General features: G+C 41.6%; 1 protein-coding gene across 2 annotated transcripts in view; it reads right to left on the reverse strand.

The window, feature by feature from the left end:
• The window catches only part of INTS8 (integrator complex subunit 8), a 56,834-nt gene extending 32,932 nt beyond the window's left edge, over positions 1 to 23,902 (reverse strand). The window contains exons 1-10 of one of the 2 annotated variants that reach the window (XM_050800478.1): positions 23,628 to 23,902; positions 22,151 to 22,325; positions 20,140 to 20,280; positions 19,768 to 19,839; positions 18,524 to 18,575; positions 15,045 to 15,227; positions 10,645 to 10,752; positions 8,688 to 8,843; positions 5,719 to 5,819; positions 4,852 to 4,993 (exon numbers count right to left, since the gene is read on the reverse strand). In XM_050800478.1, the coding sequence (XP_050656435.1) occupies positions 4,852 to 4,993; positions 5,719 to 5,819; positions 8,688 to 8,843; positions 10,645 to 10,752; positions 15,045 to 15,227; positions 18,524 to 18,575; positions 19,768 to 19,839; positions 20,140 to 20,280; positions 22,151 to 22,325; positions 23,628 to 23,757 (1,260 nt within the window). In that variant the 5' untranslated portion in view covers positions 23,758 to 23,902. The remainder of the gene's footprint in view (positions 1 to 4,851; positions 4,994 to 5,718; positions 5,820 to 8,687; positions 8,844 to 10,644; positions 10,753 to 15,044; positions 15,228 to 18,523; positions 18,576 to 19,767; positions 19,840 to 20,139; positions 20,281 to 22,150; positions 22,326 to 23,627) is intronic. The other variant, XM_050800479.1, reaches the window with a different exon arrangement.
• Positions 23,903 to 27,555: the final 3,653 nt, after the last annotated feature.

The following is a 27,555-nucleotide window of genomic DNA, read 5'->3' on the forward strand; positions in this document are numbered from 1 at the left end:
AGAAAAAAAGAAATTTGTGCATTGCTGGGTGTGGTGGCTCACACCTGTAATCCTAGCACTTTGGGAGGCAGAGGTGGGAGGATCACTTGAGGTCAGGAGTTTGAAACCAGCCTCGCCAACATGGTAAAACCACGTCTCTATTAAAAACATAAAAAAATTAGCTGGGCATGGTGGTGGGTGCCTGCAATCTCAGCTACTCTGGAGGCTGAGGCAGGATAATCACTTGAACCTGGCGAAGGAAGTTGCAGTGAGCCGAAATCACACCACTGCACTCCAGTCTGGGCGACAGAGTGAGACTCCATCTCAAAAAATAAAAAATAAAAAAATAAAAATATGTGCATCAATCTCACACATGAATGTAGAAAAAAAAAATCTTCATATATTGGCAAACCAAGTTCAGCAATTTCTATTAAAAAAAGATCATGACCTAGTTGGGTCTATTCCCAACATGGAAAGGTGGTTTAACACTTGAAAATCAATTATACTTTATCACATGAACAGGTAAGGAGAGAAATTATGTGATCACTTCAATAGACATAGAAAAAATATTTAATACGATCTACAAGTAATTCATTATTTTAAAAACAGGACCTTCAGTGAACTAAGGAGAGAAGGGAACTTCCTTAATCAGATAAGGAATAGCTACAAGAAAAACCTACAATAAACATCATTCTAAATGGTGAAATAGTGCTTTTCCCTCTGAGACTGGGAGTGAGATGAGGCAGTTCACTATTCCCACTTCTACTGAACACTGTACTGGAGGTAATAGCCAGCACATTAAGAATAAGTAAAAAGAGGCCGGGCGCGGTGGCTCACACCGGTAACCCCAGTACTCTGGGAGGCCGAGGCGGGTGGATCACCTGGGGTCGGGAGTTTGAGACCTGCCTGACCAACATGGAGAAACCCATCTCTACCAAAAATACAAAATTAGCCGGGCGTGGTGGCGCATGCCTGTAGTCCCAGCTACTCAGGAGGCTGAGGCAGGAGAATCACTTGAACCTGGGATGCAGAGGTTGCGCTGAGCAGATATCGCATCATTGCACTCCAATCTGGGCAACAAGAAAGAAACTCCGTCTCAAAAAACAAAAAGTAAAAATAAATCAAAATTAAAAGGTTAGAAAAGGAATAAACAAAATGCATTCTTCACAGATGACTGCATACATAGAAAAATGAAAAAAATATGGATAAAACAGAATTTTTAGAAGCTAAGCAAAGTTGTTGGATATAAAATTATTAGAAAGTTAAATTATACCTCTGCATCAATGCATAAACTATTTTCAAGTCTACATTTTAAGAATATAAAAATTTCAGACTCCTATGGAAAAATTAGAAAGTTTTAAAGGATACTAAAACTACCTAAAGAAATCAAGAGCCCTCATACCCATTCACGGGTTAGGACACCCAATAATGTAAAGATGTAAATTATTGGGGGTCTCCCTAAGCATACTTTGGCTTGGGAGGCTGCCCATAAAATTTTTTCTAATATAAAAAAGAAGCTTAAAAAAAAAGAGACATAATTTCTTTCTAAACTGGTTTCTATATTTAATGTAATTCCAAACAAAAATACAACAGATTTGTGGAACTTGACAATCTGAGTCTAATGTTTACACATAAAAATGCAAAGGACTGCCGGGCGTGGTAGCTCATGCCTGTAATCCCAGCACTTTGGGAGGCCGACATGGGCGGGTCACGAGGTCAGGAGTTTGAGACCAGCGTGGCCAATATGGTGAAACCCTGTCTCTACTAAAAACACAAAAATAAGCCGGGCATGGTGGTGCGTGCCTGTAATCCCAGCTACTTGGGAGGCTGATGCAGAAGAATCGCTTGAACCCAGGAGGCAGAGGTTGCAGTGAGCTGAGATCATGCCACTGCACTCCAGCCTGGGCAACAGAATGAGGGCCAAGAATAACCAATACAACCTTGAAAAAAAAGGTAGAACTTGCTCTCAATGGTATCAGGATGTGGACATAATGAGGTATGGATAGACAAATAGAAAAGTGGTATAAAATGGCTCAGAAACAGGCCCATACATATATAAACACCCGGCATACAATAAAGGTGGCCCTAGAGATTGGTGGAAAAATATTAACCTTTCAGTAAATGGTGCTGGAACACTTCCTACTTCACACAAAAATCAACTCTAGGTTGATTAAAGATGTAAATGTGAAAGGAAGGCTATGCTATAAAGCTTTTAGAAGATAGAAGAGTATCTTCATGACATGATAGGAAAAAGCTTTCTTAAGCAACACATAAATCACTATAATGGAAAAAAATTGGTAAATTTGATATTCAATTTAGGAGCTTTGGAACAATATAAAGAAAATTAAGCTGGGCATGGTGGCTCATGTCTGTAATCACAGCACTTTGGGAAGTTGAGGTGGGCGGATCACCTGAGCTCAGCAGTTCAAGACCAGCCTGGCCAACATGATCAAACCCCATATATGCCAATAATAAAAAAATTAGCCAGGAGTGGAGGCACTTGCCTGTAGTCCCAGCTACTCAGGAGGCTGAGGTGGAAGGATGGCTTGAATCCAGGAGGTGGAGGTTACAGTGAGCTGGTATCACATCACTGCACTCCAACCTGGGTGAGAGAGTGAGACCCATCTCAAAAAAAAAACCAAAAAAGAAAAGTCAAACTCAGTGAAGACATCTGCAATATTTAAAATTGGTTAAAAAAAAAAGAGAATATATACAGATCTCCTACAAAAATAAAGCTCCTTCCAAAAAACAGATGGACAATGTAACAGAAAAATGAGGCATAACACGGCCGGGAACGGCTCACGCCTGTAATCCCAGGACTTTGGGAGGCCAAGGTGGGCGGATCACTTGAGGTCGGGAGTTCAAGACCAGCCTGACCAAAATGGCAAAACCCCTTCTCTACTAAATATACAAAAATTAGCTGGGCGTGGTGGTGGGCGCCTGTAATCCCAGCTACCCTGGAGGCTGAGGCCAGAGAATCACTTGAAACTGGGAGGTGGAGGTTGTAGTGAACTGAGATTGTACCACTGCACTCCAGCCTGGGCGAACTCCAGCCAGGTGCAGTGGCTCACACCTGTAATCCTATCACTTCCGGAGGCCAAGACAAGCGGATAACCTGAGGTCAGGAGTTTGAGACCAGCCAGGCCAACATGGCAAAACCCTTTCTCTACTAAAAATATAAAAATTACCCAGGCATGTTAGCGCACGCCTGTAGTACCAGCTACTCAGGAGGCTGAGACAGGAGAATCGCTTGAACCTGGGAGACGGAAGTTGCAGTGAGCCGAGATTGTGCCACTGCACTCCAGCATGGCCAGGCAACAGAGGGGATGCCATCTCAAAAAAATAAAAATAAAAAAGCAGAACTCCATCTCAAAAAAAAAAGAGGCATAACACTTGGAAAAGGTACCTCAAAAAACAAAATCCATGAGTAAAAATTAAATGAAGAGTTGTAGAAATGAAAACCTCAATGAGATACTGTTATACAACCACCTCACAGGCGATCTGACAACATCAAATGTTAACAAGGATATTGACCAATGAGAACACTCAGCCATCCTGGTGGTATAAGCCACTTGGTTTTTAAAAATTAATGTTGCAGATATATTTTTCCCTAGGTATATAACATAAACTGGTACATATGCACACCTAGATATATGTACAAGTATGTTCCAAGCAACAAAAACTACAAACAACACAAATGTCCCTCATCATATGTGTATATAGCCAAAAACTATAAAAAACACAAATGTCCCCCATCATAAGACTGAAGAAATTGTGGCATAGTCCATAAAATATTCTACCTTTTTTTTTTGGAGATGGAGTCTCTCACTGTCGCCCAGGCTGAAGTACAGTGGCGTGATCTCCGCTTACTGAAACCTCTGCCTCCTGGGTTCAAGCGAGTCTCCTGCCTCAGCCTCCTGAGGAGCTGGGATTACAGGGGACTGCCAGCACGCTTGGCTAATTTTTTGTATTTTTAGTAGAGACAGGATTTCACTATGTTAACCGGGCTGGTCTTGAACCCCTGACCTCATGATCCACTCGCCTCAGCCTCCCAAAGTGCTGAGATTACAGGCGTGAGTCACTGTGCCCACCCTCTTAAAGCAATGAAAAAATTGTTATTTATATACAACTTGAATAAATCTCACAAATCTCTTCAGTGAAAGAAGATGAAGAATACATATGGTATGATTCCATTTATATGAAGTTCAAAATAGGCAAATTAAAGAATGTTCTTTAAGGATGCATACAGAGGTGATACAACTATAAAAGCAAGGAAGAAAATTATGATCACAAAAGCCGGGGGAGTGGCTACCTCAAGGGAAGGTAGAGGAGGTTGTAAAGACCACAGCAAAGGCTTCTAAAGTGCTGGCAACGTATTTTTGGAAGTGGTATTATCTGCGCTTTATGTACTTCTCTCAATGTCTGTAACATTAAGACTGTTAAGAAAGAAGTAGAGTGATCCAGTAGAAACACAGATTCCACAGCACACGTGACAGACTAGAGGTTTGATTTGGGAGTTCTTAGTAAACAGGTGATGAAACAGATGAGTGAAGCTTTGGAATTAAATCAAAAATGATGAGTGAGCCAAGGACAAAAGTTCCATGAAAAGAAATACTAAAGGAAGAGCAATAGAGAAGTCAGTGAAGGACTAAGGAGAATCCAATGAAGATGCTGAAGAAACATGGGGGAGAACTAGAAAAAGAGCTACAGCAGAAGACCAGGCAGAAGGGCAGAGTCTGTCAAAAGTGCCAACTGTCAGGAACAGAAAGGCAAGGCAGACAGGAAAAAAGGAACTGGATTTGGCAATTAAGAGGTCACTGGTAAGCTTAAAGCAAATTATAAATCAAAAGGGGAAAGAAAAACATGTCATACCTCAAGAAGAAAGTCTATTTTCTCTTTATTTGGTCTAAGAAATAGTTGGTTAAATTGAACACTAATTGTTCTGCCTTCCAGTATATCACGAACTGTATTACAGGCACAAACTTTAAAACAGATTTCATCTAGAGCTTCATTTCTGTAGAATACAAAAGTAGATCAACTAATGTTATTTTTACTACAAAAGAAAGGTGTATATTACAAAATTATATTCACAAGAATAAGCCATTTGTTCTTGAGAGGTAAAATTTTAGAATATTCAAGTGTACTAATAAATATATAACAAATCATGGGGAGAAAGAAAGCAGAATAGGTTTTGAATTTACCAAGGGACAACTTAGTTACACATCAGACAACAGAATGAAATTTTGCTATGTATTATTTTTCCCCCAAGCGCTTTTTTTTTTTTTTTTTTTTTTTTTTTGAGACAGAGTCTTGCTTTGTCACCCAGGCTGGAGTACAGTGGCGCAATCTCGGCTCACGGCAACCTCCACCTCCTGGGCTCAAGTGATTCTCGTGCCTCAGCCTCCTGAGTGGCTGGGACTACAGGTGTGCACCACCATGCCCGGCTAATTTTTGTATTTTTGGTAGAAACGTGGTTTCACCATGTTGGCCAGACTAGTCTCAAACTCCTGACCTCAAGTGATCCACCCACCTCACCCTCTCAAAGTGCTGGGATTACAGGCATGAGCCACTGTCCCCGGCCCCACAAGCACTATTTAAAACAGACTATATTAATTTTCCTTATATTAACAACATGAAAATAATGTCACAGAGCCATAGGTAATTTGAAGATGTGGTTTTGATAAACCAGAATGCACTTGCTGTTCTATTCAAAAATCAAAAAGTAACTTTTCAACTTACCCCTGTTGAGCTTTCTGAAAGAGTTCTCTTAGGACTGATTGTCGGAACTGGACAGGTAAACTCAAGGTTAAGTTGTCTTCAATGAAAATCTGTATTACCTCCTAGAACACATACATAAAGTTGCACCCATTTCAAAAATCACGGTAAAGTTTTTTACTTTAAACAAGTCTTTGTATAATGGAAAATACAAGTTGAAAAAAATCACAAAAATATCTTACTATGAAAACCTTTTCTTCCTAAAATTTTAAAATTTGATTAAGGGCAAAAACAGCCCTGCTACCCCTTTTTTAAAACTGAAGATCACAAACCAAACATAAGAGGTAAGAAAGGAATCATTCAGTAAGAGGCAATCCAGCTATGTTATTAGAAAAAAATTTTAGGCCAGGTGTGGTGGCTCATGCCTGTAATCCCAGCACTTTGGGAGGCCAAAGCAGGTGGATCATGAGGTCAGGAATTTAAGACCAGCCTGGCCAACATGGTGAAACTCCGTCTCTACTAAAAATACAAAAATGAGCCGGGTGTCGTGGTGCATGCCTGTAATCCCAGCTACTGGAGAGGCTGAGGAAGGAGAATCACTTGAACTCAGGAGGCGGAGGTTGCTTTGAGCCAAGATGGCACCATTGCACTCCAGCCTGGTCGACAGAGCGATACTCTATCTCAAAAAAAAAAAAAAAAAAGTTAATACTCTAAACATAAGTTCATAAAACAAACTAAAAAACACTAATTATATGGCCAGACACAGCGGTTCATGCCTGTAATCTCAGCACTTTGGGAGGCCAAGGCAGGTGAATCACAAGGTCAGGAATTCAAGACCAACCTGACCAAGACGGTGCAACTCTGTCTCTACTAAAAACTACAAAAATTAGCCAGGCACGGTGGCAGGCACTTGTAATCCCAGCTACTTGGGAGGCTGAGGCAGGAGAATCGCTTGAACCTGGGCAACAGAGATTTCAGTGAACCAAGATCACGCCACTGCACTCCAGCCTGGGTGACAGAGTGAGACTCTGTCTCAAAAAAACAAACAAACAAACAAACCAAAAAACTAATTTAAAAAATTCAGCTGAAAAAACATGCTAAGAAGTGATTCTAATAAATTTAAATGATTTAAAATATATTATCTGTGAACTACAAAAAATACCCACATTATAACATACAGACTTTTTCTTAGCTACTTCTCAAGAAGGGAAGAGCAGAAAAGAAAGAAAGGGTGTTGGTGAGAGAAGGGGGAAAGGAGATTTCTGAAAACGAAACTAATCAGCCACTACCAGAAAAGTACTGACATAAGTGGTTTCGAAACTGTGGAGCAACCACTAGCTTCACCTCCGTAACAAAACACGAGCAAGGCAGGGCTCCACAGGAGCAATACAGCAGCTTCGCAAGTGTGAGAAAACACACCTGTTATAGCTGCTCAACTACTACTTCATCAGCACTAAACAAAACCCACAGAGTTCATAAAAACACAATCCCATTCCAAGAAATACAGTTTCTACCATACTCCTGAATGTATAAGTGATGAATCTCAAAGATGCAACAAAATTGCTATTTTCCCCTTCTTAGCTACCCATTACACTATTTTCTGATTTTCGTATTTTGGAACTTTATTAAAGTCACAGTAACATGTGCTTTTCTCTGGGTGATATTCCTAAGGTCTTGCTGGCATAAGTCTTACCACTCCAGTGAGGATTTTTTGTTTTTGAGGCAGGGTCTTGCTCTGTCACCCAAGCTGCAGTGTAGCAGTGCTATCATAGATCACTGCAACCTTGAACTCCTGGGCTCAAGCGATCCTCCCACCTTGGCCTCCCAAGTGCTGGGATTACAGGTGTGAGCCACCACGTCCAGCCAACTTGTTAAATAATCTGTATTTTACGATAATTGATCTCACCCTTCATAAACCTTTACTAGGGAGATGTAACTAAAAGACCTCTAGCCTTTATTAAGTTCACCTGTATCGGTAATTAAACTTTAAGAAAGTTTAATTTTCTTTCCTAGGACAAAGCAATACTTTTAAAAAGGGCCAAAGACAGAGGAAAGAAGTGCCATCTTGTTTCCTGTCTTCATCTATTTTCTGTGAAAAACAAAAAAACCCTAGGTAAGAGAACTATAAAGCTGGAATAATACCCAATGGAGACACAAAACTAAAAGTAAGTTATGGCTTTATCATTTCATGATTCCTATTTTGAGTTAAACATGAATGAATGCACTGTTTATTCTCTAGAATGGAGGCTTTCCAATAAAGACTTTAAAAGCACAATTCTAATTCCCAGTTATTTTCATAACAAAACTGAAGATAAACACCCAGAGGTGTGGGGGGGGGTGGGGGGAGGGGGTGTCAATAAAAGTCTGAAGAGACTCATTAAGGCCTTTTCATGAACCAAACCAAGATGGTGAGCAGGCTCAAGAGCAGGTGGGCTCTGTTTTTGTTAACAGACCATCCAAACCCACCAGAAAAACTGCCGTGTTCACTGTGCTCCCTTTCTCCTTCAGTCTTACTATTTGGAAGGGCTAATAAAGCTGGACTACAAGCCACATGTCCAAAAGACACAAGACTTAATGTTTTGTAAAACTAAAAGCTATTAATATCTTAGCAGCCAACAATTCCAGCTGCAAACAAATGCACACACGACTAAAAGCTGTCTACCTGCAATTTTTAAATGTTAAAAGTTCTGCTTACAAGCATTTCTTACAAAATTTATTTAAAATAGGTCAACTCTATACCTTTAAGATAACAGCAATGATGAAGTAACATCTGTAGAATGCTTTGCCTTAGAATTTATGAACTATAACTTCTCACTAGATTCTCGTAAGAATCTTAGGAAACGGGATAATTATTACCATTATGTTACAGGCCAGTCTGACAGTGTAAATGACTTGCCCCAAAACGCATAACTGGTAAATGGGTGGGGCGAGGATTTGAACTTAAGTTTTGTCTGGCTTCCAAAACTTCACTGCATCCCCTTCATACATCTTACCTGATAGTTGCCAGATCTCAAACAAATATGGACTTGGCTATACGGAGTCAACTGTTGAGATGTACTGTCAGAAGAAGGTACAAGAACATCACATGCTTGACAATAGCCAGCTAACCGCTTCTCATCTATGGTACAATGAAGAGATAATGAACCTATCTGTAAAGTAAGAGGTATACACCATTATCCATTCATGTAATATAAACAATAGTCTAGCACCCCCTTAGCATATTTTAACAGTACAAGGAAATGCTAATGAAAAATTCAAGCCAGGCTGGGCACAGTGGCTCACGCCTGTAATCCCAGCACTTCGGGAGGTCAAGGCTGGTGGATCACCAGGAGTTCGAGACCAGCCTGGCCAACATGGTGAAACCCTGTCTCTACTAAAAATACAAAAATTAGCCAGGCGTGGTGGCAGGCACCTGTAGGCCCAGCTACTCCGGAGGCTGAGGCAGGAGAATCGCTTGAGCCTGGGTGGTGGAGGTTGCAGTGAGCCAAGATGGCGCCACTGCACTCCAGCCTGGGTGACAAAGCAAGACTCCATCTCAGAAAAAAAAAAAAGAAGAAGAAAAATTTAAAACTGGAGGAATCAAAAAGCAAAAGGTTAAAGGTTTAGAACAGGGGTCAAAAACTATTGCTTATAGGCCAAATCCAGCCTATGGTCTGTTTTTGTCTGTCTCTTGGGCTTTAAACTATGCAAAGGGGACAAAAAAATAGTAAGAATATGCACTAGAGACTGAATGTGGCCCAGAAAGCCTAGAATATTTGCTAACTGAATATTTGCTAACTGCCCCTTTACAAAGAAAGTTTGCTGAAGCTTAGAGTTTTCAGGCCAACATACAAAAGGTGGCCATGATTATCATACCAAGTAGGTATGACAAGACATTAACAAAGAGTGTTAACATTAAAAACAAGCTTAAAGGTTTTAAAAGACATATACCAGCAGAGATTTAAAGGAGAGAGCAAAGAAAGCATAATCATCACTCAATTGGGAAGAACAGAAATGCTTCTACCCAAACAGGATTTAAAAAAAAAAGTTTGAAAAAATATGTAAGTTTTAAATTACTATACCTGAAATGCCGTAAAATTAGAAACCAGATGAATTTCCTAGGCAAAGTAAAATGGGGATTTCTAACAGGTCTATCTAGAATAGCTAGAGTACTTAAACCTCTAGGGTATTTAATCAATATCTCTACTAAGAATAGCAGATTGAAGTGGGAATTTTCCCAGGCACCAGGTATACAAAAACCTAGTTATATATATATACGTTACAATTCAGTCATCTGAATCATAAAAAGAAAAATGCAAATGAAAAACACATTAAAAATGTTTACCCATATTAGGAATTAATGAAAGGCAAGTTTATAAAAGATATTGTATTTCACGCATCAAGTTAGCAAAAAAAAAAAAATTTGTTAAAAACTCACTGCTAACTGAAGTGCCCTATGAGAAATTTACCTGGAAAGTAATTTGGTTTAATAAATTATAGCCTCAGAAAAATAAATAACCATTGACATGGTAATAACTGTAGGAACTTAAACGTATCTGAAATCTGAAGAAAAATTTAGGCTTCAAGATACAAATATTGCAGCTATATAATAAACAACCTAAATGCCCAAACATAAGGGAAATTAGGTAAATCAGAGTACTTCCCCATAACATGATACATTTATAATGCCTAGTCAAAGATTTAAGCAAGATACAGAGTATTTACAATATGAGCTTAACTGTACAAAAACAGAGAGAAAAAAAACTGGAAGAAAATTTACTAGATTTGTAAAAGGGGTTATATTTCCAGATTATATTATTACAGATTTTTAAAAACCAGTTTTAGTACTTTCTTGAACTTCACACATTTATAATAATGAACATGTTTTTATCATCAGAAAAATCAAAGCCAAAAAAATGTATAGATGTTTTAAAGAACTGAATATTAAGTGCCTATTATGACTGGATTTACCTCTGCAATTAGTTCTTTGGTTCTAAAAAATTTTTCCCTGGCATTTTCATAGACAGCTGAATTTGTGGAGCCTTGCTGGAAGTATGCTGCGCCCAAATCATAGCACACCTGAAATAATAATGAACACCGATTTGCTTAACAATTTCTCAGGTACTTAAGAGCTGACAGAACCAAAACTGTATCTCAGGAAAACACAGAAGAAAAGATATAAAAAAATAGATATTCCAAGGAGCAGTGCTACCATCAGTGTTCTTAGTCACAAGCAACATAAACCAACTCTGGTCAATTTACGCAGAATACTGATTTACTGAGTAGATTTTAGGTCGCCTACAGAATTGTTAAAAAGGCTAAAGAATCTGTCTAGAAAAAAGGGCAGGGGAGGCATGCAGTCAGGATGACAGCCAACACTTGTCTAGTGAAGAATCTCAACAGTAGATTCCACAGCTCCTGTCACCTGTAGCCACCAGGACCAGACCCTGAAAGCAGCAGTTACACTCCTGCAAGTGCTGTCCCCAGAAACTAGATTTTACTGTCACTGTTGCCGCTACCCACCACCACAATGGTTTCTCCATCACCCTCAATGCTATGACTTACTAGGACTAGCTCCTGATTCAGTCTAAAAGAAGCATACCCATCTGTTTGTAAAACTTACGCGATATGCCTGCCCTCAAGCCAGATAAGGCTAGAGAAAGCTAGTATTGGGAGTTTTTAGTTTATTCTGTAAGAAGCACGCTCTGCCTCCCGCAAGTCTGAAAAGAACGGGAATTCTTTTAACACAGGAGAGGGGGAAAAAAAAGCTGAGGAGCCCCTCAAAAGTGAAGATGAGGCCGGGCGCGGTGGCTCAAGCCTGTAATCCCAGCACTTTGGGAGGCCGAGACGGGCGGATCACAAGGTCAGGAGATCGAGACTATCCTGGCTAACACGGTGTAACCCCATCTCTACTAAAAAATACAAAAACTAGCCGGGCGAGGTGGCGGACGCCTGTAGTCCCAGCTACTCGGGAGGCTGAGGCAGGAGAATGGCGTGAACCCGGGAGGCGGAGCTTGCAGTGAGCTGAGATCCGGCCACTGCACTCCAGTCTGGGCGACACAGGGAGACTCTGTCTCAACAAAAAAAAAAAAAAAAAAAAAAGTGAAGATGATGCACATCTACCACCATAACATACTGGTTAAATTGAGAATTGTAGGCTAACTATAAAACTTTTCCAGTCGTGTGTTTCTATGACAGAATTTGTATGTAAGATGTGGACACTAGGCAAAAAAGAAAATAATTTGTATGTTTTTCAAAAAGCTTATATTGACACCCGGAATTACCGAATGCAAACCTCAAAAGACAGATTATTTAGTTTAACTTGGCCATTTTATGGATAAGAATACAAAGGCCCAGAAAGTGACATGAAAAGCATATAACCAAGTAGTGGAACAGCCAAAGTTTGAACTCAGATTCCTAAGCTCGTAATATTCTGACTCGAATTTATTCTACACATGGCTGACAGATCAAGTCTTCTTGATCCGACTAAGAAGTCTTCAATTATTCCCCAAAACAGAAGAAAGTTCAAACTCCTTGGCTTGATCTCTAAGGATCTCAGAATCTGGCCTAATCTCTCTTTACAAACCTCTCTACTGTATTCTATTTCAATCACACCAGCCTTCCCAAGTCCCCATTCACATGAGATCCTAGAAATATGCTTCATTCCACACCCCTCACTCCTTTTACACCACCAAACCAACCTTTGGCAACAGATACTCCTCTTCCAAACTCCTAAGCTATAATCATGCCTGGTATTCATCATGAAACCACTCTTCACTGATTTGCTTTATAAATATGGTTCTGTCCAATTCAATGAAACCAGGTTAATTCTCCTTAGCTTCTACAACATTGCTTTGCACTATTTAGTCCACACTACATGTTTGGCCTTTTTTTTTTTTTTCTGAGATGGAGTTTCACTCTTGTCACCCAGGCTGGAATGCAATGGTGTGATCTCGGCTCACTGCAACCTCCTCCTTCCGGGTTCAAGCGATTCTCCTGCCTCAGCCTTCAGAGTAGCTGGGATTACAGGCACGTGCCACAACGCCTAGATAATTTTGTGTTTTTCGTAGAAACAGGATTTTGCCACATTAGCCAGGCTGGTCTAGAACTTCTGACCTCAGGTGATCTGCTCATCTCGGCTTCCCTTGGCTGATTTTCATTCTAGAGAGTTTCCTCATTTAGCATAGGGATGCTAAAAGAGCAAAAAATACACACATACACACACACACCCCCATGCACATATATGCATACTTACTAAAGTTATATTTAATTCCCCTTTCTAGGCAAAGATAGACCGCAAAATACCAAAAAGATATTTTCAAGTATTACTCTAGCAACTGACTAGCCATTACAATGAGTTTAGAGGTTAAGAAGTGGTCAATAGATTTACTATAAAAACAAAAAAGCCTGATAATGAAGCTGCCCTGAAGGGCAATAAGGCCTGGTTTTACTGGGAAAAAAATAACAATTTTTCTTTTTAAGTCTAAGGTAAATTTTAGCATTGTAACGAACCTACTTGAAATATGATCTGGTGACTAACACCTGTAATCCCAGCACTTCGGGAGGCTGAGGCGGGTGGATCACCAGAAGTTGGGAGTTTGAGACCAGCCTGACCAACACGGAGAAACCCCGTCTCTACTAAAAATACAAAAATTAGCCAGGCAAGGTGGTGCATGCCTGTAAACCCAGCTACTTGGGAGGCTGAGGCAGGAGAATCATTTGAACCCAGGAGGTGGAGGTTGCGGTGAGCCGAGATCATGACATTGCATTCTAGCCTGGGCAACAACAGTGAAACTCCATCTCAAAAAACAAAAAATTATCATGCCAGGGAATGAGTGTTACCACTAATTTGCCTTTCAAAACACAGGAATTGTCACTCAGCTATGTAAGTAAAAGAACATTTGATAGTTTACCTAGCACACACAGATGTTTTATAGGAGTTTTGATTTTAGGTTGTATCATCCACCATATTGTGAAAATCAGAAGTGTCATCAACTACTTTTAAACAGGTTCTGAAAGATTATGAGATACTAAGTACCAGTAACACTCCTATATGCAAGTTTCATCAGTGATTTTAAAAGGTTACCAAGTATCCTGTTATCCCAGCACTTTGGGAGGCCGAGGTGGGAGGGATCCCTTGAGCCCAGGAGTTGGAGACCAGCCTGGGCAACATAGGGAGACCCTGTCTCTATCAAAAAAAAAGAAAAAAAAAAAAAAAAGGTTACAAAGTACCAATTCATTACTCTTACTACTGCTGCAAACTCCAGCTCATCTGGCCTTGAATAAATGGTTACCTTCAGCTCTACAAAAAGCTAATCTGCAAAAGCACCTTCCCAAAACTGTCGTAACTATTTTTACCCCTTTCCAGAAAAGGAATTAGTGATAAAAGAAGCCATGCTAACTCATACGAATAAGGAAAGATAATACATTTTAGAAGGTACAATCCTAGTAGCCCTCTCTAGGCAACTGAATACTTTAAAATTTTCATTTTACTAAAAGTTCTATTCTAGAAAGTAAGATGCAGAACATACAAAAAAAAAGATGTCAAGCAGTTCATAATCCAGTAGGGAAAAAAGATATAAACACATAATATAATATGTGACAACGAGCATCAACTGAAAGCTGTGAAAGGAACTAGGGGCCCAGAGTTAGAGAAAGCGAGCAAACTTAAGATCCCTGAAAAGCTAGACACTATCTCTTGAGGTCTAGATTTTTCAAAGTCTAGCACAATATTAGTTTTTATTTTCTTTTCGTCTATTAGATTTCTAATCATATGAATGAACTGTAAATCAATTACATATAACTGTATTCTCAGTACTTAAACTCTGTCTTCTAAACACAATCTGGAAACTATTTCAGAGACAACAGATGACATAAAATTTCCCTTCCATTTCTTTTAGAAAAATGTCAATTCTTATAAATGTATAAATTAAATACAATGCAGTTTTAACAGCATCTTAAGAGACAAAGGCAGAAATAAATTCTAATTAAAAATAAGAGGATGATCTCATATTAAGATTTTCCAAGGCCGGGCGCAGTGGCTCACACCTGTAATCCCGGCACTTTGGGAGGCCAAGGTGGGCGGATCACGAGGTCAGGAGATCGAGACCATCCTGGCTAACATGGTGAAACCCCGTCTCTACCAAAAATACAAAAAAATTAGCCAGGCGTGGTGGCGGGCGCCTGTAGTCCCAGTTACTTGGGAGGCTAAGGCAGGAGAATGGTGTGAACCCGGAAGGCGGACCTTGCAGTGAGCTGAGATTGCGCCATTGCACTCCAGCCTGGGCGACGGAGTGAGACTCTGTCTCAAAAAAAAAAAAAAATTTTTTACCAAAAAATTGCCCTACATAAATTAAATATCAAATGAATACCTGGCACTGCATTTCTTCGGTTTTGACTTTCAATCCAGCAGTAGAACTCTCAGTTTCTCCATTTACCATGCCTGGTTCCATGGCCAATAAATCTAGAGTTCTCATCGTATGGACATAAAGATCCTTGTTTAATTTTAGGGCTGCTTCCAGTACCAAAATAGAATCAGCGGCTTGTTCTTTCAGCTACAGAAATCAATAAAAAAAAATACAAAAATAGCAACTGATTATAATAACCAAAAATATTTACAGTCTATTTAGTAGCTCAGTACACTAAGCTATTAAAAAAAAATTTTAACACAGCAAGAATACAATTAAATTTGTTGAAATAAAGTTACCTTCTATGAAAGAAAATAAGTTTCTATTGTGAGGTTAGAAAATATAAAAAACAGGAGGGCTCGGCATGGTGGCTCACACCTATAATCCCAGCACTTTGGGAGGCCAAGGGGGCAGATCATGAGGTCAGGAGTTTGAGACCAGCCTGACCAACAGGGTGAAACCTCGTCTCTACTAAAAATACAAAAATTAGCTGGGCATGGTGGCACACACCTGTAATCCCAGCGACTCAGGAGGCTGACGCAGGAGAATCGCTTGAACCCGGGAGATGGAGGTTGCAGTGAGCCAAATTCACGCCACTGCACTCCAGCCTGGTGACAGAGCAAGACTCCGTCTCAAAAAAAAAAAAAAAAAAAGAAAAGAAAAAGATAATATAAAAAACATGAAAGACTAGTATCTTTTTTCTGTAGAAAAATTAATACTTTAGGTCGGGGGCAGTGGCTCAAACCTATAATCCCAGCACTTTGGGAGCCCGAGTAAGGCAGGAGGATCATTTGTGGCCAGGGGTTCAAGATCAGCCTGGCCAACACGGCGAAGCCTGTTTCTACTAAAACTACAAAAATTAGCTGGGCGTGGTAGCGTACACTTGTAATCCCAGCTACTCGGGAGGCTGAGGCATGAGAATTGCTTGAACTCAGGAGGCAGAGGTTGTAGTGAGCCGAGATCATGCCACTACATTCCAGCCTGTGTGACAGAGTAATATTCTGTCTAAAAAAGAAAAGTTAATGCTTTAAAGATTTAGCTGGTGGCTGTGCACAGTGGCTCACGCCTGTAATCCCAGAACTTTAGGAGGCCAAGAGGGGCAGATCACGAGGTCAGGAGTTCGAGACCAGCCTGGCCAATATGGCGAAACCCTGTCTCTACTAAAAATACAAAAATTAGCCAGGCATGGTGGAGCACACCTGTAATCCCAGCTACCTGGGAGGCTGAGGCAGAAGAATTGCTTGAACGCAGGAGGTGGAGGTTGCAGTGAGCTGAGATCGCACCACTGCACTCCAGCCTGGGCGACAGAGCAAGACTATCTCAAAAAAAAAAAAAAAGACTTAGCTGGACACAGTGACTCATGTATGTAATACCAGCACTCTGCGGGGTCTGAAGTGGGTGGAGCGCTTGAGTCCAGAAGTTCGAGACCAGACTGAACGACATGGCAAAATCACATCTCTACAAAAAATACCAAAATTAGCCAAGTGTGGTGGCACATGCATGTAGTCCCAGCTACTGGGAAAACGGGAAGATCACTTGAGGCTGGGAGGTGGAGGTTGCAATGAGCCAAGATCAGGCCACTGCACTGTAGCCTGGGCAAAAGAGTCAGACCCTGTCTAAAAAAGAAAAAACTTGCACTGTTCCACTTGATTTGTTCAAGGAATCTCTGTATGCTTCATTGTGCCAGCCATTTTATTAGGAACTAGATAATAACAATGAAATGATACAGGCTCTGGCTTCCACATTCAAAATACTACAGCATATTTGCTATAGTGAGATACAGATCGTTTCTTACCTTTTTCTCTCCTCACCCAGCCCCTATACCTCACGTGGTAATCTGGAACATTGTTGGTGCTAATTACAGAAATTATTTCTAAATTACAGAAACTGTCAGGTTTCTAATTTTCCATTATGTAGATCAATTTAAAAATAACTGCTAGGCCAGGTGCAGTGGCTCACACCTGTAATCCCAGCACTTTGGAAGGCCAAGGTAGGCGGATCGCTTGAGGTCAGGAGTTCGAGACCAGCCTGGCCAACACGGTGAAACTCCATCTCTACTAAAAATACAAAAAATTAGCTGGGCCCAGTGGTGGCACATGCCTGTAATCCCAGCTATTCAGGAGGCTGAGGCAGGAGAATTGCTTGAAGCCAGGAGACAGAGGTTGCAGCGAGCTGAGATCGCATCACTGCATTCCAGCCTGGGCAACAGAGCAAGACTCTGTCTCAAAAAAAAAAAAAAATTTAGGCCGGGCGCGGTGGCTCAAGCCTGTAATCCCAGCACTTTGGGAGGCCGAGACGGGCGGATCACGAGGTCAGGAGATCGAGACCATCCTGGCTAACACGGTGAAACCCCGTCTCTACTAAAAAGTACAAAAAACTAGCCGGGCGAGCTGGCGGGCGCCTGTAGTCCCAGCTACTCGGGAGGCTGAGGCAGGAGAATGGCGTGAACCCGGGAGGCGGAGCTTGCAGTGAGCTGAGATCCGGCCACTGCACTCCACCCTGGGCGGCAGAGCAAGACTCCGTCTCAAAAAAAAAAAAAAAAAAAAAAAAAAAAATTTAAAAAAAAAAAAACCCTATTATAAAAGTAATTTTAAAATATAAACTATACATGTTTGTCATAGAGTTTTTGGAAAATACAAAAGAATATAAAGACGTCATCTGTAAAATCAGTTTCTCGTATCTACTAATGTATCATGAAATAGTCAAAAATAGAATCAATCAGTGGTATAGTACTCTACTATTAAAACTGAAAGTCTACATGTAATTTAGAATACTACCTACATCCTGATAGTAAAAACCTTAATGTCACGGCACTTAGACCTTCACAACTCTCATGTCCCCAAAATTAGAAGCTACATCTATACATGCTTTAAAGGCAGGGATCCCCAACCCCCAAGCCATGGACTGGTACCAGGGAGCAGGCTACACAGCAGAAGTGAGCAGCGGGTGAGCAAGAGACGCTTCATCTGTATTTACAGCCACTCCCCATCGCTTGCATTATGGCCTGAACTCCACCTCCTGTCAGATCAATGGGGGCATGAGATTCACATAGGAGCGCAAACCCTATTGTGAACTACACATGCGAGGGATCCATCTTGCGTCCTCCTTGTGAGAATTAATGCCTGGTGATCTGTCACTCTCTCTCATCACCCCCAGAAGGGACCATCTAGTTGTAGGAAAACAAGCTCAGGGCTCCCACTGATTCTACATTATGGTGAGTTGGATAATTATTTCCTTATATATTATAATGTAATAATAATGGAAATAAAGTACACAATAAACGTAATGTGCTTGAATCATCCTGAAACCATCCTTGCCCCCCGCCACATCCAGTTTCATGGAAACTGCCTTCCACAAAACCAGTCCCTGGTGCCAAAAAAGTGGGAACTGCTGCTCTAAAGTTGTTCCTGAAATGTTACTGTGTAACTGATGCCAATACTTACCACTTTCAAAATGTTTTCTGTTAGCTCTTTTTCCTGTTGCATTTGATTCATCCTAAAAGAGAAACAATTGAAAACAAAAGTATCAAAAGTTACTCTCAAGACTAAAAAATTCAAAACTTAAGAGCATCATTCTTGAAAGTCAGGTTCAATTTAAATAAGAGTGTTTTTAATGTTATTTATTTTCATGTTTGAAAAAACAAAACCCTCAACTATTACGACGCTTATTAATGTACTAGTATTTTCTCATTTACTTTGTTTGGGTTGTTTGTTTTTGAGACAGGGTCTCCCTGTCACCCAGTTTGGAGTGCAGCGGCAGCCTCAACCTCCTGGGCTCAAGTAATCCTCCCACCTCAACCTCCCAAAGTGTTAGGATTACAGGTGTGAGCCACAGCACCCAGTCTCATTTACTCAATTTAAGAGCAAAACTTACAACAAAAGCTCATTTGAATCAAGTTAGAAACTATGCTCTCTAGCTCCAAATTTGGGTAAGCTGCCATGTGGAAATTAAGAATCAGGTTTAAAACTCCATCCTCCACTCCCCCGCTTCACTTGACTAGCCTTAAAAATAAAAAATTTAAAAAAAAGGAAACCTCCAGATATGATCAACTTTTGTAATTGTACTCTAATATTTACATATATTAATTTCCCCATATACAAATGTATCTTTTTCAAGACAATTAAATGAAAAAAATATCAGGCTGGGTGCCATGGCTCACACCTGTAATCCCAGCACTTTGGAAGGCCAAGGGAGGTGGATCACCTGAGGTCAGGAGTTCGACACCAGCCTGGCCTACATGGCGAAACCCCAACTCTACTAAAAAATACAAAAATTAGCAGGGTATGGTGGCACACACCTGCAATCCCAGCTACTTGGGAGAATCACTTGTACCCAGGAGGCGGAGGCTGCAGCGAGCCGAGATCGCACCACTGCATTCCAGCCTGGGTGACAGAGTAAGTCTCCAGCTCAAAAAAAAAAAAAAAAAACTGTACAAAACAAAAAAAAACCTTAGTGCTTTCAGATAAATGGCACAATTCCCAAAGCACTTCCCTTCTTAGAACTCTGTATCTAGCACATTACCTGACTCTCCAGCCCCTCTAACTCCTTCAAACAAACCTTCACACAGGCCTTCTGCCCTCCTATTCCTGTTCTACTTCTTCCATAGCAGAGCTTATTAAAAACTTGCCAACATTTTTGAAACTCTAATGAAAAAAGCGCCAAGTAAGGGTCATAGCCACCAACTTACACACTTAACTGAGGGGGTCCAGGTTTCGCCTGTTTGACTGGAAAACTACTTTGAACAATTGTCCTAATTGCCCTGAAGAAAAGACAGGAAAAAGAAAATTTCATACTTATAAATGTCATCTCAATTATTTTTTCAAGTACTCCTTAGGTTTGCATAAATTATCTGAAGCATTAAGTGATAAGTCATCCACATTTTTAATCAGACTGCCTTTCATCTATGCAGTCACAAATTTTCTCCACCATCAGACTCACAGTTCCCAAGATTTGAGAAATCCCTGCAACAGAATGGGTCCATTAAAAGCACACCCTTGAAAGCCACAGTGCAATAAAACAGAAGTTGCCCAACACATTCCGAGTTTCTGAAAACATTTACCATCTATTGTAGAGAAGTACAGCCATGGCAGTGGTCGGAGGTAAAGTGGCCAGATCCATGTCTACATGCTTCGTCCCAGGAGGAACTTTACTGATGCAGAGTAGTTCATTTAGTAGCATATTCAATACTGGAACAGACAAACTTAAAAGGAAGAAGCAAAACGTACATGTTTGCATGTTAATTGTGAAAGAAACACAAAATACATACAGAATTCCATATCGTCACTGAAAATACCTACTTTGTTAAGGAACCACATCTCTGGGTTTAGCTATCAAATGCGAAAAGATTTTTAAAGCTTTTTATTATGAAAAAACGTAAAACACAAAAGTAGACAGAATATAATGAATCCCTATGTACCATCACTTAGCAATTATCATCTGATGGCCAATTTTATTTCATCTCTACTCTTCCCCACTTCCCAAATCATTTCATCCATATTTCAGAATATATCTCAAAAAATTAACTCTTAATATAAGCACAATATTAATTTCGCATCTAAAAAATTTAGACTTGCTTACTGTCAAACGGCATATCAGTGTTCAATTTTCCAGCTGCCTCATATATACCATACTTCTTTGTACCCATTGCTATCTGTTGATGTCTCTTCAGTCTGTAACATACAGGCTCCCCCCTTCAGATTGAAACTATGCTTTATGGTGGCGGGCGCCTGTAGTCCCAGCTGCTCAGGAGGCTGAGGCAGGAGAATGGCGTCAACCCAGGAGGCGGAGCTTGCAGTGAGCCCAGATCGTGCCACTGCACTACAGCCTGGGTGACTGAGCGAGACTCCATCTCAAAAAAACAAAACAAAACAAAACACTTTAAAAATTCTAATATTTAATGCTGAAGAATGTGGTTAAAAAGAGGATTTCTGAATACTACTGGTGTGAGTATAAACTCTTTTGGAATGCAATCTGGCAATATCTATGTGTCTTAAAAATGTTTATACTGCATGATCCAGCAATTTAAGGAGCTATCCTAAGAATCCAACTCAAAATACAGATAAATTTATTTTACAGGCAAAGATATTTAAGTCCTGTGACTTCTATCAGTGAAAAACTAGAAATAAACTAAATGACTGTCAATTAAGGAACAGTTAATAAATTATCCATACAAAGGAATTATCTCCAAAACATAAAAAAGGGGAAACGTTCATGATACTGCTAGATGAAAAAAACCAGAAATCAAAACAGTATATAGGATACGATCACAACTTTAAGCCTATGGAGAACAAAGAACAAAAACTACATGAAAATGTTAAAAAAATACTCTCTCCTCCCCCAATTATTTCCCATTTTTTGAATTTTTCCCAACTTCCTATAAGGGATCTTTTTATATTGTGATGAGAAGGGGATAATAAATCATTTTCTAATCACAGCCTTTAAAGTATTTATTTTTAAGCAAATAAGCACTGACTCTAATCAGCTGTTTTAACAGGAGACAGTGATTTATGACCAGTAAAATTAACTCAATTATTCAATAGCAAATCATCCATATTACACATCTATCAATTTTTATTCAGTTTCTTCAGATATGTAAAAGTCACTTGAGAAATTTACAACAGTTCAGGTGTGGATTTTCTCTAGTTACCACATCAAAAGTAATGTTATACTTGCATATTTTATCAAGAACATATAATCTTTATTTTATTTTTTTTCCGAGTATTACTCTATCGCCCAGACTGGAGTGCAGTAGCGCCATCTCGGTTCACTGCAACCTCAGCCTCCTGGGTTCAAGTGATTCTCGTGTCTCAGCCTCCCAAGTAGCTGAAATTGCAGGCGCCAGCATCCTGCCCAGCTAGGGACAGGGTTTCACCATGATAGCCAGGCTGGTCTCAAACTCCTGACCTCAAGTAATTCGCCTGCCTTGGCCTCCCAAAGTGCTGGGATTATAGGCGTGAGCCAAGGCGCCCAGTCTGTAAGTTCTAAGAGCCAATATCACAAAAGCAGATATAGAAATAAACCAATATATCTAAATAGTACTTCAAATGAAATTTCACTGAAATCTTATATACCTTTTCTCTAATATGTCTAAGTCCCACTTCAAATGTGCAGCAACTTTAAGAGCAAGTAGTTTTAAAATACGATTTCTCTTGTTATCAGGCGGAGGTTGAACTTGGTTTTGTTCATTAACTGAAGGTTTGGAAGCCTGTTCCAAAAACTGAACTATAAGTTGAACTGGTGCAGGATCTAGGATTTAAAATAAAATAAATTCTTAAATTTAAGTTTTAATTATGAAGATACAAAAGGATTCACCATTGGTTTGTTTTTGTTTGTTTTTTTGTTTGTTTGTTTGTTTTTTTGCCACAAAAGGAATCCAAACAGCTGTGCTGTTAAAATGACTAAGGAATACCATATGTAAGAAGTGTGCTTGGGTGTTAAAGCAGATGAGAAAGAGTGGTAAGGAGGAAGGGTAACATTAGAGTGGAAGAAAGCAAAAAAAAGCACCTCATGGGGAAGAACATAACAGTCATAGATTTCTGGTTCTGCAAATAACCAGTGCCAATTAGAAGAATGAGATACAAGCATTAGAACTACTATTTTGACACTTAATTAGGGGGGACCTCCATCAAGTGACCTCTCTGCACCTGTTTCCTCCAATGCAAACTAGAAGATACTATCACCTACCTCACAGATTCTGAAGATTAAAGGAGTAACAGATGTGAACAATTAAGCACAGTGCATGGCAACCTGAAAGCACTCAACAAGTATCTTTCAAAAGGAATGAATTAAGGGCATCATACGGGTGGCAAAATTGCCTAAGTACATTAACTTCTTACACAGTGATCTCTATCAGTTAAGGCCAGTCTACGAGACTGAACAAGCCATACATAGATTTGAATTTAGAAAAACGTTATCCGAGGAACTTACCTTTTGGTGCCAATACCTTTTTTGAGAATGCCTGGAGTTTTCCTCCTCCGCCCCCATCACACCCATTTAACTGGGCTATTAATCACTATCATCACTATACAAAGCCATCTTGCAAATGTGCAGCAGTTCCTGCTTTCAAAGATTTTCTTTTAATTTACAGCCCAACTTTGGAATAAGAGTCAATAAAATCCCCTCATTGAAGAACAAAATGTTTAAATAAGAACCTAAGATAATAACTAGCGTCAGGATCAGCATCCAACAGCTGATTTCTCCCCGTCTTCCTGAATTTATTCAGCTTGGGGTTCAGTGAAGGAGGAGTCTGGTCAGCCTCCCCGACCCAAGCAACCACAAGACCCGCCTCGCAGGCTCTAAAACCCCAACAGTAAAAAGGTAAATCGTAAAAAGGACCAAAGGGTTTGGGCTGACAGCGCCAAGCCCTCCCCTCCGGGGTTAGGAGAGCCTTTGTTTCGAGCTTTTCTTTGACCTCCACCCGGGCATGTTTAAGGCAAGGGAGGAGCCCGGCCGCAGCTTCGGTGGCCGAGAAGGCGGGGAGCGGATGGAAACCGGGCGAACGGCTCCGGTGGCGGTGTCCCGCTCCCCAGGTGCAGGCGCCGCGCTCACCCGGGCAGGGCTTGCGCAGATGTTTCTCCAACAGTGACTCCTCCAGCAGGAACTCAAACCAGCAGGTCTGCGGCGGGGTGCAGGGCCGGCTGGAGGTGGCCGCCTCCCGGTCCGCCGCCTCCGCGCTCATCCTGCCCCCGCCGCCGCTACCACCAGGGCCGCTTCCCGGCTCCAACCTGACACTTGGATGCGGGCCGGGGCCCGGGGTCTGCGGAATCCGGCGAGAAGAGGCCGCGCTCCGAACGTCCCGGAAACTCACACAATCCAAAATGGCGGCGCGGGCCAGACGGAGCTGCGAACCTGGATCCGCCTCCCCGAGCCACCGCCGCGCCTTCGGACCAATCGTTGTTCGGGTTGGAGAGGATAGGGGCGTGACTAACCCTCTAACCACGCCTCCTCCCGGTTGCCATAGGAGACGGCGCCGCATACAGCCGGGTAGCGGGTAGGCTTTCCCTGTTACCTGATAGTTCTCCAGCGAGAATATATTCTCAATATTTTGAGAAATACGGGCCTCAATATTTTCGTAAATAAAATATTTATTTTATTTTATTTAATAAAAGCGATGGGTTCGAGCTGTGACCCAAGCAAAGTTATCTCCTGTGCTTTCAATTTCCCCGTTTCCATTTCTGAGATTTCCTCTCACCTGGGTCCTCTCCGCAGCTGCTCCCGCTGTCCTGCCGAGAACACCAGCTTCCTACCCGCTTCCTGGACGGATGGCAGCATACAGTGATATCCAGCTTTGCTGCTTCTCAGGGGTAGCTCCCGATACTTAGAGCCTAGTTGATCCTTTCGATGTCCCCGCTAGAGGCGCTGTTAACCCTATCTTACATCCGTTCTGTGATGTTCTTGTATTTTTCATTAACAAACGATTAAAACTGAAAAAAGATGCATTCATAGATCATGAACACAAGGCCAACCTGACCAATATGATGAAACCCCGTCTCTACTAAAAATACAAAAATTAGCCGGGCTTGGTGGCAGGCGCCTTTAATCCCAGCTACTCGGGAGGCTGAGACAGGAGAATCGTTTGAACCCGGGAGGCAGAGGTTGCAGTGAACCGAGATCGCTCTATTGCACTCCAGCCTGGGCAACAGAGCGAAACTCCGTCTCAAAAAAAAAAAAAAAATTTTTTTTTAATTAGCCGGGTGTGGTGAAACACACGTGTGGTCCCAGCTACTCAGGAAGCTGGGGTGGGAGGATCACCTAAGCCTAAGACATTGAGGTTGCAGTGAGCTGTGATTGTGCCAGTACACTCCAGCCTGGACAACAGAGTGAGACCCTGTCTCACAACGAAAAAAAAAAAAAAAAAGAAAGAAAAGGAAATCAGTACAGATTAACTTGACATTTTGACATTTATATTACATGTATAAAAATAAGTGTCTTAATTAAGGGAGAGTTCATTATTCCACTACCATCTAATACAATAACAATATTATACAGTTTCATTAAGTCCCAAGGTGCTTTATTTAGACTCAAAAATGTCCTGCCATAAAAGTGTTACAGGTTAAAAAAAAAAAAAAGTATTACAGCACTGAACTCCCCTTTTCAGAGTGGGTAATTGAATACCCGAAGGTTGACAGAGGTCTTGAAGTTTATTAAACTTAGAGACCCTCTCTTAGAGGGAGTCATAGCTTAAGACTTCATCAACATTGGAGGAGTCTAATGAACTCGAGCTTCCAGCCAGGCACTCTTGTCCCTCTGATGCAGGGCAGGTGACCCCCCAAATTGGGACTTCCCCCGGAGAGTTCTTTGCTTTGTCCAGGAAAGAATTCAAGTGTGAGCCAGTGGTAGAAGAGAACAGCCTTATTGAAGTGGCAGTGTTACAGCTCTGTGACTGCCCCTGGAGAGCAGGGCTACCCCACAGGCAGTGCGCTGAGAATAGCAGCTCAGGGCAGTTCTACAGGCATAATTACACCCACTTTTAATTGCATGCAGATTAAGGGGAAGTTTATGCAGAAATTTCTAGGAAAGGGGTAGTAACTTCTAGGTCATCAGGTCATTACCATGGAATGGGGTGGCAATGCCCAGGTGTTGCCATGGCACACTGTTGAGCATGTCTTACAGAAAGCTGCTTCCACCCCATCCCTGTTTTAGCTAGTCCTCAATTTGGTCCGGTGTCCAAATCCTGATTCCAGAGTCACATATCACCTCCTACCTCACCTCTGAGCAGTATGTTTGGAGGGTGTCTGTCAGAAGACCCTCAAAACCACCAGTTGCTTCTGCTTTGATGCGAGACACATATCCCAGCTGTGGCCAAGTTTGCTTGCCTGGAGTGACACATCTTTCCCTGTCAGCGTGTGACAGTCCTGGTGTGGGTTGAGTGTTCTTGAAAGGTGTCCCAGAATGTCAAAAAGGCAAGGCTTCTTCCACTTGCTATGTCTTCGGCTCTCAGAAACAACAGAGGCAAAAGAAATATTTAAAATTTCTATTTAAAAAGTAATACACTGGCCGGGCGCGGTGGCTCAAGCCTGTAATCCCAGCACTTTGGGAGGCCGAGACGGGCGGATCACGAGGTCAGGAGATCGAGACCATCCTGGCTAACACGGTGAAACCCCTTCTCTACTAAAAAAATACAAAAAAAACTAGCCAGGCGAGGTGGCGGGCGCCTGTAGTCCCAGCTACTGAGGAGGCTGAGGCAGGAGAATGGCGTAAACCCGGGAGGCGGAGCTTGCAGTGAGCTGAGATCCGGCCACTGCACTCCAGCCTGGGCGACAGAGCGAGACTCCGTCTCAAAAAAAAAAAAAAAAAAAAAAAGTAACACACGGCCGGGCGCGGTGGCTCAAGCCTGTAATCCCAGCACTTTGGGAGGCCGAGGCGGGCAGATCACAAGGTCAGGAGATCGAGACCACAGTGAAACCCCGTCTCTACTAAAAATACAAAAAATTAGCCGGCGCGGTGGGGTGGCGGGCGCCTGTAGTCCTAGCTACTCAGGAGGCTGAGGCAGGAGAATGGCGTGAACCCAGGAGGTGGAGCTTGCAGTGAGCCGAGATCGCGCCACTGCACTCCAGCCTGGGCAACAGCGTGAGACTCCGTCTCAAAAAAAAAAAAAAAAAAAAGTAATACACTTGGAAAGATACCATCAGGAAAGTGGAATGACAACCCACAGACTAGAAGAAAATATTCGCAAATCATATGTCTGATAAGGGAATTACATCCAGAATATGTAAAGAACTTTTACAACCCAACAACAATACAGTGAGTAAAGGATTTAAATCGGCCAAGCGCGGTGGCTCACACCTGTAATCCCAGCACTTTGGGAGGCTGAGGTGGGTGAATCACCTGAGGTCAGGAGTTCAAGACCAGCCTGGCCAATATGGCAAAACCTCGTCTCTACTAAAAATACAAAAATTAGCCTGGCATGGTGGCAGGCACCTGTAGTCCCAGCTACTCGAGAGGCTGAGGCAGGAGAATTGCCCTGAACCTGTGAGGCAGAGGTTGCAGTGAACTGAGATTATGCCACTACACTCCAGCCTGGGCAACAGAGCGAGACTCTGACAGAGGGAGACTCCGTCTCAAAAAAAGACAGGATTTGAACTGATCATTCTCCAAAGAAGATATTACAAATGGACAACATGCACATGAAAATGCTCAATATCATTAGTCATTAAAGAAACGCAAAACACCGGCCGGGCGCGATGGCTCACACCTGTAATCCCAGCACTTTAGGAGGCCGAGGCAGGTGGATCACAAGGTCAGGAGTTCAAGACCAGCCTGGCCAAGATGGTGAAACCCTGTCTCTACTAAAAATACAAAAATTAGCCAGGCATGGTGGTGATGCGCCTGTAATCCCAGCTACTCAGGAAGCTGAGGCAGAGAATCACTTGAACCCAGGAGGTGGAGGTTGCAGTTAGCCGAGATCGTGCCACTGTACTCCAGCCTAGGTGACAGAGTGAGACTCTCTCAAAGAGAAGAAAAGAAAAGAAAAACT

The sequence above is a fragment of the Macaca thibetana genome, chromosome 8, assembly GCF_024542745.1.
Source record: "Macaca thibetana thibetana isolate TM-01 chromosome 8, ASM2454274v1, whole genome shotgun sequence".
Classification (NCBI taxonomy): Eukaryota; Metazoa; Chordata; class Mammalia; order Primates; family Cercopithecidae; genus Macaca; species Macaca thibetana.